At 43.4% G+C, this 20172-nt stretch overlaps 1 protein-coding gene across 1 annotated transcript; it reads left to right on the top strand.

The window, feature by feature from the left end:
• Positions 1-561: 561 nt before the first annotated feature.
• On the top strand, positions 562-18837 carry LOC130474314 (tripartite motif-containing protein 10-like). The gene is made up of 7 exons (XM_056845870.1): positions 562-1017; positions 3893-3988; positions 8371-8601; positions 11547-11569; positions 13311-13429; positions 15313-15345; positions 18332-18837. The coding sequence occupies exons 1-7, from the start codon at positions 562-564 to the stop codon at positions 18835-18837; spliced, it is 1464 nt and encodes a 487-aa protein (XP_056701848.1).
• Positions 18838-20172: the final 1335 nt, after the last annotated feature.

Here is a 20172-nt window from a genome sequence, read left to right as displayed (position 1 = left end):
CAAGTTTCAGTAAAGCCAATTAGGTCAAAATCCCCTTCCTGTATTAGGGCTTCAAGTTCTTCCTGCTTATTTCCCATACTCTGCGCATTAGTGTACAGATATTGGAATCCATGGTTTATGTGCCCCAAGGTTTTCATTTCTGAACTTACCCACAAGTTTATGTTTTCTCACACACATGGTAATTCCCGCAAGTGGAAGTGGTTTACCAGTCCAGAAAAAAATTAGTTAGAAGAATGGCCCAGTGGCTCTCTATAGGAATAAAGTTCGGTAAAGTCTGAGTCTCATCAGAGAGTACATTACATTAGATCTCCCAGAATGGAGAATTTTTCCAACAGGAGATACTGTGTTTGTTTGTTTGTTTGTTTGTTTGTTTGTTTGTTTAAAGATGTGTATGCCCCTTCAACCTTCAGACTCCTGAGGCAGCAGATAACATACATAGCATCAACAATAAAATTCAATCTATTTCAAAATAAAATTCAACATGGCAACAGCCTAAAATTCCAGCCCTTCTCTCTAGCTCATTCATCTTCTGCTGCCTTCTTACAGATCTTACAAGCTGCCATGGCCTCAGCTTCACCATTCACAGATGTGCAAAACGAAATCACATGCCCCATCTGCCTGGAGTGCCTGACAGACCCCGTGGTTCTGGATTGTGGGCACAGTTTCTGTCAGGTCTGCATTACCAACTACTGTGAGAAGTGGGACGCACTGGGGTCCTTGAAGTGTCCTGTCTGCGAATTCAAGTTCCAGAAAGGGGATTTCCGTCCAAACTGGATGCTGGGAAACGTAGCTGAAAAAATTAAACTGTTGGCACTAAATATTGTTGAAGGCTTTCACGGTCAAGAACCAATGTTGGCACTAAGTTCAGGACAAGGAGATATTTGCTCTAGACACAAAGAAAAACTCCACCTCTTCTGTGAAGAGGATGAAAAATTGGTGTGTTTTGTTTGTAAACGATCCCCAGAACACAAAGGACACAAAATATACCTCCTGGAAGAGGCTGCTCAGCAATATAAGGTAGGAACTCATCTGGATCCTTACTGGTGAATCCTTCCATTGTCTGGGGAAGATGCACTTTCCTCCAAGTATAGCAGGAAAGGGGCTCTCCCTCCGGGGCTGATGCTTTCGCTTGTGAGGAGGTAACAAGATGCCAGTTGTGAGGTTTTTCTCCTTTTTATAGTGAGTGTTTGGGCCATACTGAGAACAGAACTAAGACTAACCCACTTTCTCTGTTTCATTCAGATTAACACGGGGAATTCACTTGCGTGTTTGTGCAGGGCACAGAAAACTGGGATCTTTACCTAAATAGGTAGCTGTGAGCAGCAAGTCTTTAGCAGGAAAAGGATGACAGACCTGATTTAAAAGGAATATAGAGTTTATTGAGGGATTTGGTGCAAAAGTGGGGGGACTTATCTTAAGCAAATCCTATAGTACTGAACCAAAGCAGAGACTCATTCCTTATCCCAAATAATATAGAAACAACTAACAAACATTCAGCAAAGCTACTCCAATCTGGAGCAGGAGTTACTTTTTAAGCTAAAGGTGTGGAAAATAGGGAATAGTGGTTTGGAAAATAGAGAGGGGATAGATCTTGATCTCACCCTGATGAACGTTAATTTTTATTTCTCTCTTTTTTTGACCCCAGTAAAACAATTTAAGTTTCTTTGTCTCTGGTGATATGGTAAAATGGTTCGTGGAGGAGAAGGAGACCCAAAACCGTTGTTTACAAGAAAACATTTATTTATTTGGAGCAGCTGCTACCCAGAGCACTCTACCGAGTAAAAATCTCTGAGCCCCGATTGTACTGAGGAAGGGATATTTATCCAAATTCAAGATGTGACAACCCATCAACATTCAGAGTAGAGCTGATAGCACTCCAGACATCGAGGCGGCAGTAGAGTAACAGTTTCACCCAGTTCTTGTTATGGTTTACTGTAACCCTCCATGACTCTTGCCCCAATTCCTTAGCACACAGACATACCGAGATATTCTGCCCAGCAACAAGCTATTCCCTGGCTGCCCTAATACATTTCAATACATTTTACAGAAAGGAAAAGAGATTATTGCAAATTGCTAAATCAGTGGATCTTCCATAGTCAGGGGAAGTCTAACCTGCTGTCTCATTGGCAATGTTCAGTTACCAGGTACCTCACAGTACCTCAGGTCACTTTCAAGGCCATTCAAATGTGTGTGTTTTGGATCCAGCACCTACCCCTTTCTTGCGTGCAAGGCTTTTTCGCTCTATTTTCCTGGAAGCGTGGGTTTGTTTCCATCCTTTTTCTAGCGCAGCTTTCACAGACTTTGCCTCTCTTCAGACCATTAATTATCTCCCTCACTCCCTAAAATCCTTGTGTCCAACCCCTCCTCCCTGGTATTTCTTAGGCTTAGAATCAAAAGTGTGTTTTTGGTTGTGTTTAAATCTATTTTTCAACAAAACCACATTATTTTAAGAAGAAATCTCATTGTTATTAAGAGTTTTTCTCAGGGATTTGACCTCTGTATACATTGGCAAAAAGGTCCTGTACTCTAACCTCTCGTACTGCTTTAGTCTGCTTGCAAATTTCCCAAAAACTAAAATGGAGACTATCTAATTTGGGTAACACTTCCAGCCCCCCAAGGGGGTCCGACTGTCCCTCTCCCATCAGGTCAGGTGAATTCCCAGGCCAGATCTCATGGCTTGGTTCCAAGAACATTCTCAAGGAGGGTGGTGGCCTCCTTCAGCCCCTTAATTTATAGCCCACCCTCATTCCCAGCAAGCTGGGCTCAGGGCGGGCAACATCCACTTAAAAATACATACAACCATAAAACATCAGTTAAAACATCATATCAGAAACTATGAAACAAGATGGCATTAAACAATCCCAAACGCCACCGTGGAGCCGGATTTCAGCAGATCAACTCCCATAGATAGCAAGAGTGTGCAGAGGAGGGGGCATGGGGAGGATAGCAATGATGGATAAACTTGCAGCTGCCCTCAATTATAGGCCTGGTGGAATAGTTGATTATCTTGATTCATATTATTTGTATAACATATGTGTTTTTTTAAAAAAAACCATGTTTTAATTCATTCTATGTATTTTATTTTATTTTTATTTTTTTGTGAACGGGAGATGTGATGTGATGTCTCTTTAAGCAGAGGTCGTCTCTGAGCACTGTATTTATTATCTTAACGATGTCTCAGCACTCAGCTGTTGTCATCGTTTGCTGGCTGATTCCATTTGGTAGGTAGCCTTCTGTGAAGGCTTTCAGAGATGCCAATAAATTAAGTTATTTCTTTATGGGATGCCTATTTTTGTAACTATCTTTGAGGCCTTTATTTGAGGTCCGGATATTACAATGGTGATATTTCATACTGTTCTAGGATATGTCATAGGTGGCACCTTCTTCCTTACACAGTGCCTTGAGTGCTCCTTTCCCTATCAAGTAGGGCCCCCAGGATAAAAGCCCCCTGTTATTTTGGCAACTGAGCTGCTTCTGTCAACCTCTGGAATATTTCCCAAAAGGCATTAATATTGTATTCTGGTCCCAACTTAGTCAGCTGAAACCAGGGGCCCCTTCTGGAGCTGGACAGGCCTGTGCCATCTGATACAGGGATTGGGGCCCTTGGAAGGAAAAAAGGACTAAAAGACCCTCACACCTTTTTAGTGGCAAAAGTGAAGTGGGAGTGAAACCAGAAGTTCTCCTTTCTTGAAGTGCCGAGTGAACGAGCACTTTTAAAGGTGAGTTCCCCTGATGTACATCTGACTATCAGTCTGGTCATGAAGCAGTGACACGGCAGGTGTTGGGCATATTGTGTAGTTAGGCCTGTTTTTATTGGAAGAACAGTTTTCATGAGTGTATACAGCAAGACTTTTAAAAATGAACTTCTCCAGAAAGTTTGCTTTCTCCTCAGGATCAGATCCGTGGATACCTGGAGACTGTGAAGAATGAGAGAAAGAAAATTCTGGCATATAAAGCAGATGCTGAAAAGGAAAGCCAAGACATGCTTGTAAGAGTCACAATTACTGGGAAGTGAACAAGAACTGAAAGTAATATCTTGGAAATTATAATATAAAATGAGGCAGCCCTGCTCTTTATCTTACATACTAACAGCGAAGTCAGCCAAATCTTTGGATACTTAAATTTGGTGACTGGATCTGTGAATGGGCAAGACAGATCTTTTTACAAACCTGAAAAATGCCCATTGTTTGCAGGAAAAAAATGTGAAATCTAAAAAAATATATTGGAGGGTTTAAAGACTCAAAATGATAAAAGGAGCTCCTATAGCTTTAACAAACCAATTCCCTCAGTGTCTGTTGCTAGGCAACAACAGCATTCCAAAGCTTGAGCATTTAGAAAGGATGGATCTGATTGGGAAAACTGGGGAAATGTGGTCTAGATCCTATGGTGGATCTGTAACTGACAGATTCCACCCAAAGAGTGCTTGTTAATGGTTCCTCATCTACTTGGAGAGGTGTGACTAGTGAGGTGGATAAAAGGTAGGTTGGTGAATGGCTGGAATTAAAGAAAAGATTATATCTTGACATACTAGATTCATTGCTACCTATACTATTGTTAAGATACTTACCTGGTATTGTATACCTGTTTGTAATTATGTAAGAAAAAGCTTTTTTCACTGGTTGATACTTTGATATTTGGCTACATATAACTTATAATAGAATTTCACGCTTATATTATTATTTTGTATCTGTGTTTTTTTGGAATTATAACCGAATTGTACACAGATGTGTCTATTTTTGCTAACTAACCTCCAGATGGGGGCTGGAGATCACCCAGAATTACAGCTGGTCTCCAGATGACAGAGATCAGTTCCCCTGGAGAAAATGGCTGCCTTGGAGGCTGGATTCTATGGCATTATACCCGCTAAGGTGGCTTCCCTCCCCAAATCTCCAGGAACCCCCCAACCTGGAGCTGGCAACCCTAAGGTTGAACTAATCTCTGTAGTTTGCAGATCCGTTGTGATTCGAGAAGATCTCCAGGCCCCACCTGAATGCCGGCAACCCTAGAAGGAGAGAAGAAAGCAGAAAAAGGGAAGAGGCTTTCAGAAAAGGGAAAGAGGAAATAGTGGGGAAGGGGAAATGAGGTGCCTCCTGCAAGTCCTTGTGGGTTCCCATTTATCAGTTATAATAGCCTTCATATGAAATGTTCTTAAAAGGCAATTCTAAGGAAAAAGTAAGATTTTTTCCTGGACTCCCCCACCACAAAATACAGCCTTAGAAGGTAAAACCTGGATCACAAAATGGATGGAGAGGGTCTTCATCCTTTCCAGTCCACTGCTTTTTCTCAAAAAAAGTATACCCTCAGAGTGGTGTAGTGGTTAAGAGTGGCGGACTCTAATCTGGGGAACCAGTTTTCACTCCCCACTCCTCCACATGGAGAGTGCTGGGTGATCTTGGGCCAGTCACAGTTCTCTCAGAACTTTCTTATTCCATGCAGAGGCAGGCAATGGCAAACCACCTCTAAATGTCTCTTGCCTTGAAAACCCTATGACTCAGCTGTGACTTGAAAGCATTTTCCACCACCCATAAAGCTGGGGGGGGGAGGGATCAGTTTTAGTGGAGAAAAATCAATAGTGGAATGGTTAAGAAGTTCTTTCAGCCTGAACTGGTATTTGCAGCATTTTGCAAAACAAAATAAAAGGGGGGGAATTTACACCTGATGGGAAATCTTGATGAAGTTTTGTGCCTTTGGAACAGTTTCTTTTTTAATTTGTTTTCTGTTGAGGGTCCATCTACACATTACAATGTCTTTGTGTTCACTGGACCTTGCACCAGATACGTCAAGGAAGTTTTGTGCCTCCTGCTTGCAATTAAGGCAGGCAGAGAGAAACAGCTTTAGCATCTCCTCTTTGCTGTTTTTGCATTTGCAAACCACCTGGTGGAACTGTTATTGGCTCCATTGTAAGTTACCGTACTTGTATTTATTTTTTATTTATTTACATTTTTAATATATGCTTTCTCACTAGGAGGCAGATATTCCACAAGGTGGGGGGCACAACAGAAAAGGCAGTTGTTGACCTTCCCCATATGCAGTTGGCACCTGCAGAAGGCCTTGCTCGGATGAGGGTTGCTGTCATGATGGAGCATAGGGGAAGATGCAGTCTCATAGATACAAGGGCCCAAGACCTTGAAGGGCTTTCTATGTGATAGCCAATTCTTTAAATTGAGCCTGGTAACTGGTGGGCAGCCAGTGGAATTGATCCTGGTAATTGGGGGGGCAGCCCAATGATGCACTCCACAAAACAAAACAGAGACGTTAAAGTAATCCTTTATTAAAAGCTCGAGCTGAGAAGTTCACCTAGTCAAAATCACTTAAAGACAAGGAAGTTCAAATGAGCTCATTATGCATACAACTTTTATAGTTTTAATGACATCACAACATTACTAAGAAAGCACTGCAAAGAAGAATTATCCCATCCAATTAGACAGAAGCAAGTATTGACGCATTCATGCAGCTTAGAAATTGTATCTAGCTTCTTGTAGCTTCAGGGAGGATAACTCAAAATTCTCCTCTGTACCATCTTATCAGCGCCCAAGGACAGAGGCCTTGTTTTCTTTGACAATAGCCCTTTTAAAATAGCAAAGCCAGCATAAAAACTTGTCAAAGTACAAAGGCCCATTTTCAACCAGAGAAACCTAGCAGACAATAAAGATGGCTCCACTCATGCCAAGTTAAAATTCACCCACAGTGGGCAGCCAGTGGAGTGACTGCAGAATGGGAGTAATATGGATACTCCACCTAGCTCCCGATAACAGCCGAGCTGTGGCACTCTGCACCTACTGGAGTTTCTAAATTGATTTTGTGGGTAGACCAATGTACAATTATGATGATTCCCCACTTCCTTTTTTCCTTAACCAAGAGGTTCCTTTTTCTTCTTTGTTTCTGTCTTCCCACCTCAATGTTAAAATGGATATAGATGCATTCTGACCCAGCCTAGGAAGCTGAAGAACTGAAAAACCTTTCATTGGTATATGTCTGAAGGTGACACAGATTCTGATATGAATTTACAGCATATAAACTGTTTTATTTCACTTTTAAGCGGAAATGGTCAGGTCAGACTGTCAGAGAGGTTTCAGTTTTAAACCTGGCAGGTGAAAAAGCAACAGAAATGAGGGAAACTTCTTAGAACCATATACAAAGATAGTTTGTCACATAAATCTAGCAGTTTTGTACTACCGAAAGGTGTTTGTAAGTTTTAAGAGCAATCGCTTGGCTCCTTAGTTAAAAAGGTGCAAGCTTATTTGACACAGAATTTCTAAGGTCTGTGGAGGCAGAAACATACACACGGGTTCCAGTTTTCCTTCTTTTACACTTGATAGGGATCATCACTCCCTTTTCCTAGGAGCTCAGGGAAGGTCTACCGGTTTCACTTCCCTGTCTCAGGATCCTCTTTGATCCTTCTCTCTTCTCCTTCTTTCCTACCCCCCACCTTTCTTCCTAACTGCACTCTCAACTTCCATTCTCCCAGGTAAACAGGTTCTTCTTGAACCCTCTGTCAATCAGCATTCTCAGACCGATATAAGGCATCTGCAATTAGCTGTCTTGTCACAACAGTGCATTACAATAGTCTAATCTTGATGACACCATGGCATGGATCGGGGTTGGAAGAAAGGCTGGTTTGCAACTGCATTAATTCGCTTCTCCCACAATAAAGTTGGGTCCAGTATAACCCTGAGGCTTTTTACTGAGTTGGCAAGGGTCAGCTGAACCCCTTCAAAAGTGGGAAGCATAATGTCCTTCAAGACTTACATCTTAAGTAACATGACTTTAACAATGGAGCCACCATCAATTCTACTGGGTGGTTTGCAAATGTGAAAATAGCAGAGAAAGGCTAAAGCTGCTTCTTCCTGTATGCTTTGGTTGCAAAGGGCTCTTCTGCATTCTTATTTTTGTCACTTGTGTGTCCCTATTGCTTCAGAGTTTTTTTTTTTTAAATTCTCTCTCTAGTGGTCGACTCAATATTAAATCGCTGCATGTCCTGCATATCTTCCTGTACATTTATCTTCCTGTACATATCTTCCTGTACATGTGGGGTTTTATGCTGGACATACAGAGATGTAATATCAAAAACACACGTGGAAAAGAAAAACAACAATGAAGCAATAGGGACACAAAAGCAACAAAAATGAGAATGCGGAAGAGCCCAAGAAGAAAAGATCTGATGTGGGGCTACCTGCACATTTCATGCACAGTGCTCGTGTTATTCCTATATGAACACAAGGATTTTGAAATTTGTAGATAAACCCTGAGTCTCTGAAAAGTCACACGGTCTTTCTGTGTCAATCCTCATAATCAGCCTCTCAACCCTGCAAGAACCAACCATGTCCCTCACTTTGGTTTTATCTTCTCTATTTTCTGTCTCCTATGTAGAAAACGACTAAATTGAAGAGAGAGAAAATTGTGGCTCACTTTGAACGATTACACAAGTTTCTATTATATCAAGAAAGACTTACACTATTCCAGTTGGAGGAGTTGGAGAAGGAGATTGCAAGCAAAAAGGACGAACACCTGGCCAGACTTTCTGAGGAACTTGCCTCTCATGAAAGTCTGATTCAGGAGATGGAAGAGAAGCATCAGCAACAAGCTATTAAAGTTTTGCAGGTAGGACAGCCTGGTTCTAAGGTTTCGCTGGAGATGGCCTTCCTCCCTCCCACTGGCAACTCCTGTTTTAGTCAAGGCATGTCCTGATGTATGACCGAATTTGAGGTGTGAAGGACCCTGACAGAGTGAATAAGAAACAATTTATTAAACAAATACTATAGCAGTTAAGTAAATAGGAGAACAGTTAAAAAACTGGGCAGAATTAGTACAGGGAAACTACAGCTACACAGGGCAAAACTCACACAGGAAAATTTAATTTCTGATTTTATTGTAGTGGGATTCTGCCATTCAAAATGTTCTGTGCTTGGAAAGGATGCTCAGTGTCCTGACCTATCTGACTCTCTTAAGAACATAAGAAAGGCCCTGCTGGATCAGACCAAGGCCCGTCAAGTCCAGCAGTCTGTTCACACAGTGGCCAACCAGGTGCCTCTAGGAAGCCACAAACAAGACGAGTGCAGCAGCACCATCCTGCCTGTGTTCCACCGCACCCAAAACAATAGGCTTGCTCCTCTAATACTAGAGAGAATAGGTATGCAGCATGACTAGTATCCATTCTAACTAATAGCCATGAATACCCCTCTCCTCCATGAATATGTCTACTCCCCTCTTAAAGCCCTCCAAGCTGGTCAGTCCATGTCCAGCCACTGCTGATTTCTCAGGTTGGCCAAGTCTGCAGTATCTTTCATGTTCTTTTATCCTTGTTTGTATGCTGCGTTGTGTGGTCCCGATGTAAACTTGTCCACAACTTCAAGGTATACGATATACTCCTGCAGAGGTGAGTCTTTTGTCTTTTGCTGATCGTAGCATCTGTTGTATTTTTTTGGTGGGTTTAAACACTGTTTGTAGGTTATGTTTTTTTCAAAAGTTTCTCCATCCTATCAGTCACCCCTTTAATAAATGGCAAGAATACCTTTCCTATGGGAGACTGTTTTTCCTGAGTTTTGTGATTTTTGTTTGGTTTAATGGCCCTTCTGATTTCATTTCTAGAATAGCCGTTAGCTAGCAGTGCGTGATTTAGATGATTAATTTCTTCCTTGAAAAACTGTGGTTCACAGATCCGTTTTGCATGGTCCATTAATGTTTTGATTATTCCTCTTTTCTGTCTGGGGTGGTGGTTGGAGTTTTTGTGTAAGTAGTGATCTGTGTGAGTTGGTTTCCGGTAGACCTTGTGACCTAACTGAAAGTTTGTTTTACGGATGACAAGGGTATCAATGTTACTCCTCTGAAGATGTTACTCCTCTGAAGATGCCTGCCTCAGTTGCTGGCGAAACGTCAGGAAAGAAAATACCAAGACCACGGTTACACAGCCCGGATAACCTACAAGAACCAATGAACTCTGACAGTGAAAGCCTTCGACAAAAAAGTTCTTCCAGTTTAAGGAGCCTCCCTTCAACTTAACTGGCTTATCCATTGGAGGAAAAGCCACTCAGAAGAAAACTGCTGAGGCCAGAGGGAGGCTTCAGATTTTTCAGGAGTGAGAAAAGGAGGTGGGGATGAAGAAGCAGTAGGGTTGCCAGGTGACTTGAAATCTATCAGCCGACTCACAGCAAGGATCACAAGCGACGCAAGCAAGGCGATCCCATCACTTCTGGTTTACTTCTGGAATTGCCACAGTGTGACAGGATGATTTACCACTCAGATGGGTGTGATCCCCACCCCAAAAATCTCCTGCCAAAGGGGAGGGGGACCTGGCAACCCTAAGAAGCAGGGGTGGAGCAAGAGGCCAGGGGGCAGTCAAAAGTGGAAGAAGGCTTAAAGAGGAGGAGAAGCAAGAGGGAGGGCCGGTGGCAGAGAGAGGAGGAGGACGGGGAGAAAGAAAAGCAGCAGCAAGGAGGCAGAGCGGGATAAGGAATGGGTGAAAGTCCCGGAAGAGACAGATGCAGAAGGGAGCCAGCAGAGGGAGCCCCAGTAAGGGAAGCCTGGGGGGTTAGTTAGGCTTCCAAGAACAAAGGACATCCTTACCCTGAGTTCTGCCTCTGGGTAAAAAACCTACTGAGATCTGGTGACTCTACTGAGCAACTGGGGAGTGGGGGAGTAACTGTGTCCCTGCTGCCATGTCCACTTCTCAGCATCGGCTGCTGAGGTAGGTAGACGGCCCTGCACCGCACTGCACGGAAATGGCTTCACTTTCTCTGCTAAATTCTCATCTCATAAAGGTTTTCTAACACAGCGACAGGCACCCTTTTCTGATGAAAACAGGGACACGCTATATGAAGACACATCTCCAGGCCTTGAGTGAAGTGTGATGGGCCCGAAGTGGACAAAGGTCCAGAAGGCAGCGAGGGCCCGAAGTGGTTTCTTAGGCTCCATTCACACAGTGAGGATTCTGTGTTTCCCTGCCCCCTGCCATTGCTACCATGAACGCAGAGGAATTTGCACTGGCAATAGACTATACACACATCATAGTTCTGCGTGTACTGTCCTCCATTACCTGCCATCTCTCCACGAACACTGTGCTGCCAGAGGGCTTTTTAAGCACGCTATAACATTATAACGATTAATTGCCACAATCTGCTAGTTCCTCCAAATACTCACCTTTCATCGCCCTATATCCCCATTATATCACTGCAACAAAAAGGGCTGCGGATTTGTTTTTAATGAAAGCTGTACAATGACCACAATGACCAATTTTAAAATAGCCCTTTGGGAAAATGGTTGCCGCAAGGGGCTGACTGTAGGAAAACTTCACCAATGTGAGCAGCACTTTCAAACATACACACCTTCCTGTCAAGATGCCTAGGCTGCGTTGTTTCTGGGAAGATCCGCCACACCTGAGAACTAATGTACTGAGAATATGGAAGATCGGAAAAGGAGGCCAAGGAAGATGACAATAATGTGAATCTTCCAAATAAATTTGGTGTAGATAAAAACTTCCTTGTGGCTGCAGTGCTAGAATGGTCCATGGGAGGCACTGAGTGTCTTTTCTTTCTTTTTCTTCCCACCAGGATGTCAGAAGAACCTTGCAGAGGTGAGTGGATCTTACGCATTTCCATTCATGATGCTGGGAATGGTCTGGATAGCATGAGAAATGTGCTGCCCTCAGGCTCCAGGAGAGAAGGAGAATCGGAGATGGGATCCTTCCTCCTATCTCACTCATGAGCACAGACTACTTCAAGAGGAGAATTCTTGGCTGACCGAGAACAGCCCATTATGGTGCAGCCTTGAGAAGAGCCAGTGTGGTGTAGTGGTTAAGAGCGGTGGTTTGGCGTGGTGGACTTTAATCTGGAGAACCAGGTTTGATTCCCCACTCTTCCACATGAGCGGCGGAGGCTAATCTGGTTAACCGGGTTAGTTTTCCCACTCCTACACATGAAGCCACTGGGTGACCTTGGGGTAGTCACAGCTCTCTTAGAGCTCTCTCAGCCCCACCTACCTCACAGGGTGTCTGATGTGGGGAGGGGAAGGTGATTGTAAGCCAGTCTGATTCTCCCTTAAGTGGTAGAGAAAGTCGGCATATAAAAACCAACTCTTCTTACCCTTGAATTCCACATAATTAGAAAGGTGTCACTCTGCTTTAGGACTGCACTGCTAATTCACTAAAATCTCTAGGTGGTGGAAGGGACAATAGAAGGGGCATCTCTGGGGTCAAAGATGCCAAGAAGTTCCTACAAAGTATCACACTCGTAGGTTAAACAGAAATTCAAAAGGAACATGTAAAATCGCAACATCAGATTAGGGTTTTTGTACATGTCAACAAGTGGCAGCCACTGAGGAGAAGCCATGGTGGGGACAGACCACTATGCTTAGCACAATGGTGCCCCAATATGTTTCTTTTTCATCACTGGGGTCATGTGAGGAGACACTATGGCATGTCCTGAGAGGCTTCTTGGTCATGGCACCAAAATTATGGAATTTCTTTCCCAGGAAGATTTACCTGTCTCCCTCTGTTATTGTCTTCTACCTGCTTGTGAAGAACTTTGCTGTGTTGTTTGGCAATATAAGGTTTGGCAATATATGCCGTATATGGTTTGGGACCTACATGCCTGAAGGACTGCCTACTCCCTTATGAACCTGTCTGACCACTATGGCCATCTTCTGTTTCCTTTTTTTGATGCCCCTGCCTTCTGAGATTAGGCAGGTAGTAACCTGGGAGAGGGTCTTCAGTCACTGCACTGTTGTCGTATTCCATCCATGAGTGAAGACTTTTTTTTTGTTTCTTTTGGCTTTCCCTCAATGATCCCTCCACCATAACCAAAGTTTTAATTGCTGTTTTTATGTTTTGCATATATTTTAACCCTGTTTTTAATTATGTGTTTTAAATTGCTAGCTGCTGTGGTGGCCCATCTAAGGGTAGAAAGGCAGGATACAAATTCTGTAAACAAATGATAATATTTATTCCTTTACTGAACCCTCCTTTCTGTTTCTGTGTTTTAATTCTTTTGCATTTTAAAGCTTATTTTGATATTTTTGATTGATTGCTGCCTTGGTGACCCTAAGTTGAGCAGAAGGGCAACATAAAATGTTTTTAAATATAAACAGACGAATAATAAAACATATTCCTCAGAACATCTAATTTGATTCTTGTAGTGAGGCAGCCTTTCCTTCCCAAAGCACTTCTGTCTCTCTCTACATTTCTTCTCCCTGTTTGTGGTTTAGTTCCACTTTCAGCTGCATATCATCTTACTTCTGCACATTTCCCCATTTAGTTCTTTTCCTCCTTTCAGGAACTGTGGTTTGGATGAATGGTCACTGACAGTGTTTCTCTCTAGGTATAAGACGAAGGAGAAGTTTGATAATCCAGAGGCTTTCCCTTCTGAGTTAAAATGGAGGCTCCAGGGCTGCTGTGAGATCAATCCCTTTCTGGAGGGCATCATAAAGAAATTCCCAGGTTAGTGAACGGCTGCAGGTACTTCGAACAGGCCCTTTACATCAGTCCAGAAGACAGTGTCCTTCAGTGTTACTCCTCTGAAGATGCCTGCCACAGCTGCTGGCGAAATGTCAGGAAAGAAAATACCAAGACCACAGTTACACAGCCCGGATAACCTACAAGAACCAATGTTTACAAGTTTTCCTTCAGTTTTATCTCCATACCTTGGGTGCCACAGTGTTTACAAGGGAGGGACTGGAAGAAGAAGCATCCAAAAGGAGATGAGGGCACCTGATTAGTGAGGCTGAAAAAGGTTGCAAATGACCAGCAGAAACCTTCCCAACTTTTCAATTGCAATTTGGAAATTATAATGTAAATTGATGTCCCCTTTTTGCACTTAGACTAGGGTTGCCAACCTCCAGGTACTAGCTGGAGATTTCCTGCTATTACAACTAGGGTTGCCAGGTCCCTCTTCGCCGGCGGCGGGAGATTTTTGGGGCGGAGCCTGAGGAGGGCAGGGTTTGGGGAGTGGAGGGACTTCAGTGCCATGGAGTTCATTTGCCAAAGTGGCCATTTTTCTCCAGGTGATCTGATCTCTGTTGGCTGGAGATCAGTTGTATTAGCAGGAGATCTTCTGCTACTACCTGGCAGTTAGCAACCCTAATTACAACTGATCTCCAACTGATAGAGATCAGTTCGCCTGGAGGAGAAAATGGCCGCTTTTCAATTGGACTCTATGACATTGAAGCCCCTCCCCAAACCCCGCCCTCCTCAGGCTCTGCCCCAAAAACCTCCCACCAGTGCAAAGAGCAACCTGGCAACCCTTAAACAGTTTGGAATATACATTGAACCAGGCAGCCAAGTCTGATAGCTATTCTTAATGCATAATTCAAGCTTAATTACTTTAACCCTTTGCTTGATATAGAGGAGAAACTGTCCTTCCATCTTGATAGCTGACACTGATGTGATGGTTTCGTCCAGCCTCAATTTATACAACGATGCCTTGGATCCCTCTGCAGTTCAGCATAGCCCTTCCCTCATGTAAATGTGATATTTAGAAAAGCATCTCTGGGGTGGGGTGGGACATTTTTTAGACTTCCTCAGAGGAAGTTCATAATTACTGTACCAAAAATGGTGCTGGTGGAGGTGGTTTTCTAAACATGTTTAAGGGATCCTTCCTTCTGTGTGCTGCCTTTGTTATATGATTGTAACAAAAATGGATCTGTCAAAATTGTTCCTTTACAATTTTGTGAATAACTTTACAAAGTGTGAATAACTCCTGTTGCCTGATTGTTGTTGAGATTAGGGATTATCACTAGGGTTGCCAGGTCACTCTTTGCAACCGGTGGGAGATTTTTGGGGCAGAGCCTGAGGAGGGCGGGGTTTGGAGAGGAGAGGGACTTCAATGCCATAGAGTTCAATTGCCAAAGTGGACATTTTTCTCCAGGTGATCTGATCTCTATCAGCTGGAGATCAGTTGTATTAGCAGGAGATCTCCTGCTACTACCTGGCAGTTGGCAACCCTAATTATCACTTTGCAGCATCTACACCCCATTCTGTCAATTCCAGAGCTTCCTAGGTTTAAATAGCACTGGATTGCGTTTTTTAAAAACCCGAGCTTGAACTACAAAGTCCTGGCACAAAATTGTGTTGAAGCCAAGTATTAGCTTTCCAAATCAGATATTGTGTCTTCACTTTCTAAATCCTTCAGAAGCCATAATTGAGAATGTTGAAAATTACATTACAATAAGAAAAATGTAGGTATTTGCAGGTAGAGTTGGAAGGAGGATCCCCCCTTTCCCAGATTTGTTTCAGCATCAATACTTCGGTAAATTGTTGTTTTTATTGCAAGATTATAAACACCATGGTTTGATTGTTAATCTCTGTTCCTTTTGCTTCCCCAGAGAGTTTAGTTTCTGGGCTCCCGATGCAAAGAGGTAAATTTTAAAAACTGATTGAGAACAAAATTCACAAGAACGAGGGGGGCTTCTCGGGAGGTTTTCTGTGTTTCATTGACATTCGAGAGTTCCATCCTATGAACATGAGAATCATAAATGTGTTAGTTATGAATAGTAGGACAGAGAAATGCGTAAGTTGTCACGGGTTTTAAATGTGAGTCTTTTAACGTGTGTGTGTGTGTGTTAAGTGCCATCAAGCCCCTTCTGACTCATGGTGACCCTAAAAATCAATGTCCTCTAAAATGTCCTATCTTTGACAGCCTTGCTCAGACCTGCAAATTGAGGGCTGTGGCTTCCTTTATTAAGTCAATCCATCTCTTGTTGGGTCTTCCTCTTAACCTGCTGCCTTCAACATTTCCTAGCATGATTGTCTTTTCCAGTGACTCTTCTCATAATTTGACCAAAATACGATAGCCTCAGTTTAGTTATTTTAGCTTCTAGGGTCAGTTCAGGCTTGATTTGATCTATAACCCATTGATTTGTGTTTTTGGCAGTCCACAGTATCCATAACACTCTCCTCCAACACCATATTTCAAAGGAATCTACTTTCTTCCTATCAGCTTTCTTCAATGTTCAGCTTTCACACCCATACATAGTAATAGGGAATCCAAATAAAACTACATCCAGCTAATTAAAATGACATCCCTGTTCCCAATATAAAAGCACCCTCTTGCACAGTTCCAATTTCCCACATCTAGATAAGCTGTGTAAGAATTCCCTCCTGAACAGTTCTGCTTTTCATATTTCTGTGGAACAATAAAAATAGGGGAGACCTCCTGACCTCAGGCAGTTCATTCCACCAGGTAGGGCCACAACAGACAATACCTGGATGAATCAGTCTTCATTCTGGGGCCCTGGCAAACCCTGGGGATGGGGCCACAGAACCACTCACACAGTGGGTGTGGAAGTTAAGCAGCTGTAGGGCACATTCCTACATTTGATCGCCCTCAGGGGATCAGCAGTGACTCAATGGCAGCAGGGGATTCCCAGTGTGATGCCAGGGATAACTGCCCTGGATATAAAACCACCCCTGTAACTGGGAACAGGCAGCTGTTGATGTTCCCCATTTGCAGGGTGGGACCTTCAAAATGCTTTCTTCGGATGTCCAAAGCTGAGGCAGCCGAAAATAGCCAAAGTCATTCCTCCAGATATGTGGGTTGTAGGTCACAAAGGGCTTTGGAGGTGAAAACCAGTACCTTGAACTGAACCCAGAAATTAATCGGTAACCAATGACCCTGCATTCTGGTGTTATGAGAGAGGGAGAAAAGCTTCTCCCTGTCCACTCTCTCCATGCCATGCATAATTTTATTGACCTCTATCATGTCTCTCCTTAACTGCCTTCTTTCCAAGCTAAACAGCCCTAAGTGTTTTAACCGCTCCCTATAGGGCAGTTGCTCTAGTCCCCTGATCATTTTGGTTGCTCTTTTCTGCACCTTCTCGAGATCTGCAATATATGTTTTTAGGAGTGGTGACCAGAACTGCACACAGTATTCCAAGTGTGGTCTCACCACAGATTTGTACAAGGGCAGTATGATATCAGCAGTTTTATTCTCTACTCCTTGTCTAATTATGGCCAGCATGGCCATAATTATGCCTTCCAGGTTTAACTTGGTTATGAAGTTTCTACAATATGGGACCCATGGGGACTTGTGGGGAGGGAGGAATCCCAACTCCACAAGTTCATCACCACTGCCTCTGGTTTTCCCAGACTACGTTTGGCTCTGCCTTGCCTCGCCTACTTCACTTCTTCCACCAATCTGGCCACCACCAAGAGTTTTCATATACCATTGAAGCTGGCTGTGAGATATAGGGATGTGTGTGTGTGTGTGTGTTGTGCCGTCAAGTCGCTTCCGACTCATGGCGACCCTATGAATGAAAGTCCTCCAGAATGTCCTATCTTTGACAGCCTTGCTCAGATCTTGCAAATTGAAGGCTGTGGCTTCCTTTATTGAGTCAATCCATCTTTATCGAGTCAATCCAGAGATAGGGATACCTGGCATACAATGGAAAGAATCCAGGGAAATTGCTGGAGAACACTGTATAAAGGTGTAACTCCTTGTTTCGGTGCTGTTTTTCACTTCTTATTCTGCACTTATTCTGTGTGTGGTTTTGGCGGTTGAGAGGCAAACTGGGTCTTCCCTTTCACATTAATGAACATCAAGCCTTAAAGAAGGATATTACATCTCTGCCTTCAGCAATTAAGCACTGACCACACTACCATTAGTAACCTTGAGAGGACATCCCATCCATTCCATTCTAGCAGAATCACTCCAAGTTTTCCTAGCAAAACAAATAAGTTCTTTTTTCACTACTTGCTTGACAAAGTCTCTTTGCTTATGGCTTTGCCAAGACCTCACCAGAGCTCAGCTGCCCAGCGACATTTTGGAATAGGGGGAGGAAATTACCTCTGAAAGAGCGCAGAGTCCTTTTCTTTCACCACTGCTCTCTACTGCTTCTGTACATAACACAGCATCCAAAATGCACAGGATTATATATAATGGTAGGAGTTACCATTGTATTAGGCCTGCCCTGAGCCTTAGCTTATTTGCCATACCCACGTGTGTGTGTGTGTGTATAAAGTGCTGTTAAGTCACAGCCAACTTAACGCAACCACCAGCAAGGGGCTTTCAAGGCAAGTGAGAAGCAGAGGTGGTTTGCCAATGCCTTCCTCTGCAGAGTCTTCTTTGGAGGTTTCCCTGCCAAGTACCAACCCTGCTTAGCTTCTGAGATCTGACAAGATCCGGCAATACTATGCTGTCTTCCCTCCCACCATACTCGCACACAGAGTGAAAATAAAGAGAGACGCAAACTGAGCTATTGCTTTAAAAACAGGGCTGTCCAGGGGGGGGGGGTTTCCTCAGGACACTTGGATCTTACATGTTGATATGTTTAGTTGAGCTTCTGGAAGTGAATCGATCTCCCAGCTGATTCTGCATCCTTCTGTCACCTCATTTCTTCCCAACAGCAAAGGTGACTCTGGATCCAGCCTCAGCTAATACCCATCTCTTTCTACATGAGGATCAGAGAACCATGACATGGCAAAGTACAACTCAAGAACTATCTGAATATCCTGAGAAAGGCTATGGCTTTGTGCTGGGCTGTGAAGGATTCACAGCAGGGTGCCATTTCTGGGAAGCTGTTGTGGGAAGTGGAGAAGGCTGGGCTGTGGGAGTGGCCAGAAAGCCTGTGATGGGAAGGATCACCTTGACTCCTGAGGAAGGGATCTGGGCTGTGTGGAGGTGGAAGGGCCGGTACAAGGCTTCCATTAAGGGCATCGATCCTCCCCTGACCCTGAGCGGGAAGCTCAAGAGGATCCGAGTCTGTCTGAACTACGATGGGGGTCAAGTGGCCTTTTTCGATGCCAAAAGAGCAGCCCTGCTCTATGCTTTCTCAGAAGCCTCCTTCTCTGGAGAGACCCTTCATCCCTTCTTTGCTGTGTATGATAAAGGCTACCTGAAGCTCTTGTCCTAAGGCAGTCAAATCTCCCTCACAGGACCTGCAGGTGTTTGTGAGACCAGGAAGATTAATAAGGAACATCTGGCATTTCTTGCCAAAGAGCCCCTTTTCTGGTTCAATAAAAAGTTTCTACAGGCTCCCAGACACCAAAATTAACAAAATCGTGTCTGCCCCCCACCCTTTCCCCTGAGGCTATTATTTCTAAAAGGGACAGTAACACATTAAATGTCATAAATAAACACCACAATCTGTTCAAAGAAAAAGGCAGAAGTGGAAATTTGGGTGTTCAGGGCTTCTCTCTTTCACCCTCCCCCCCCCCAAAAAAAACAATCATTTCCAGTTTTCCTCAGAACCCTGACCAGATCTGGAGGTGCTCGTTTGGTATTACTTCAGGGATAAACGACACAAAATGTTCAAGATAAGATCACCTAAATATTGTAACACACTTGCTTAAGGAACCTACTTGAATAAAAAGCAGTCTACAGCATGGATCTTGAAACAATTAGTACAATGAAAGTCAACTTCCAGAGCATAACAGCTGGAAGAGAAACAGAACCAATCCAAACACTCAGGTGTGCGACAGCCCCAGCTGCTGCCAGAAGTGGTTCTATAACCATTGCAATATGCAAGGAGAGGTGTGCAACTTTCAGTGGCAGCTATTTCAAGTATAGATAACTTTGTACCATGTTAGCTAACCAAGAATGTGCGCCCTTAGCAAGTGGGGCAGTTAGCTATTGTTAAGAGATTATTTTAAAACCTCTAAATATGGGAGTCTGGATTGACTGGGAGCTTCTTCTTAAAAGGGGCTCCTTGCTTGTGACCTTACCATTGGGGTAAGATACTTTTGTCAACTCATGTAGTTGCTCTTCTTTAATTACCTGTTCAGCAGTAATGAACGGTATTATTTGATTTAGATATTAAAAATGTGCTTTAATAAAAGTTTAAAATGGAAGCGGATGTAGTATCGATCAAGAAACTGAGTTTTCCTTACCCGTTTCTTGCCATTAAACGTTGGTTTATGCTTTGGGCATGTTCAAAAATTGCAGTGGATTTGGAAAATAGCTAGGGTTGCCAGCTCCAGGTTTGGAAATATCTAAAGATTTTGGGGGTGGAGTCTGAGGAGGGCGGGGTTTGGGGAGAGGAGGGACTTCAATGTCATAGAGTCCAATTGCCAAAGCAGCCATTTTCTCCAGGGGAACTGATCTCTATCAGCTGGAGATCAGTTGTAATAGCAGGAGATCTCCAGCCACCACCTGAAGGTTGGCAACCCTAAAAATAACTTCTGTGGGAATGATTCAGCAAAGCTGTGACTGCTTGCAACTTAGATAAGAACCCAGCTGTAAGGAAAGT

This window comes from Euleptes europaea, chromosome 1 (assembly GCF_029931775.1).
Source record: "Euleptes europaea isolate rEulEur1 chromosome 1, rEulEur1.hap1, whole genome shotgun sequence".
In the NCBI taxonomy this organism is placed as follows: domain Eukaryota; kingdom Metazoa; phylum Chordata; class Lepidosauria; order Squamata; family Sphaerodactylidae; genus Euleptes; species Euleptes europaea.
The sequence above is the reverse complement of the archived record's forward strand: the minus strand, read 5'-3'. Positions and strand labels throughout refer to the sequence as shown.

Coding starts and splice junctions, on each gene's coding strand:
- LOC130474314 (XM_056845870.1), top strand. CDS start 562: ATGGCCTCAGCTTCACCATTCACAGATGTGCAAAACGAAATCACATGC. Junction 1,018..3,892: donor AGGCTGCTCAGCAATATAAG/GTAGGAACTCAT, acceptor CTTTCTCCTCAG/GATCAGATCCGTGGATACCT. Junction 8,602..11,546: donor AAGCTATTAAAGTTTTGCAG/GTAGGACAGCCT, acceptor TCTTCCCACCAG/GATGTCAGAAGAACCTTGCA.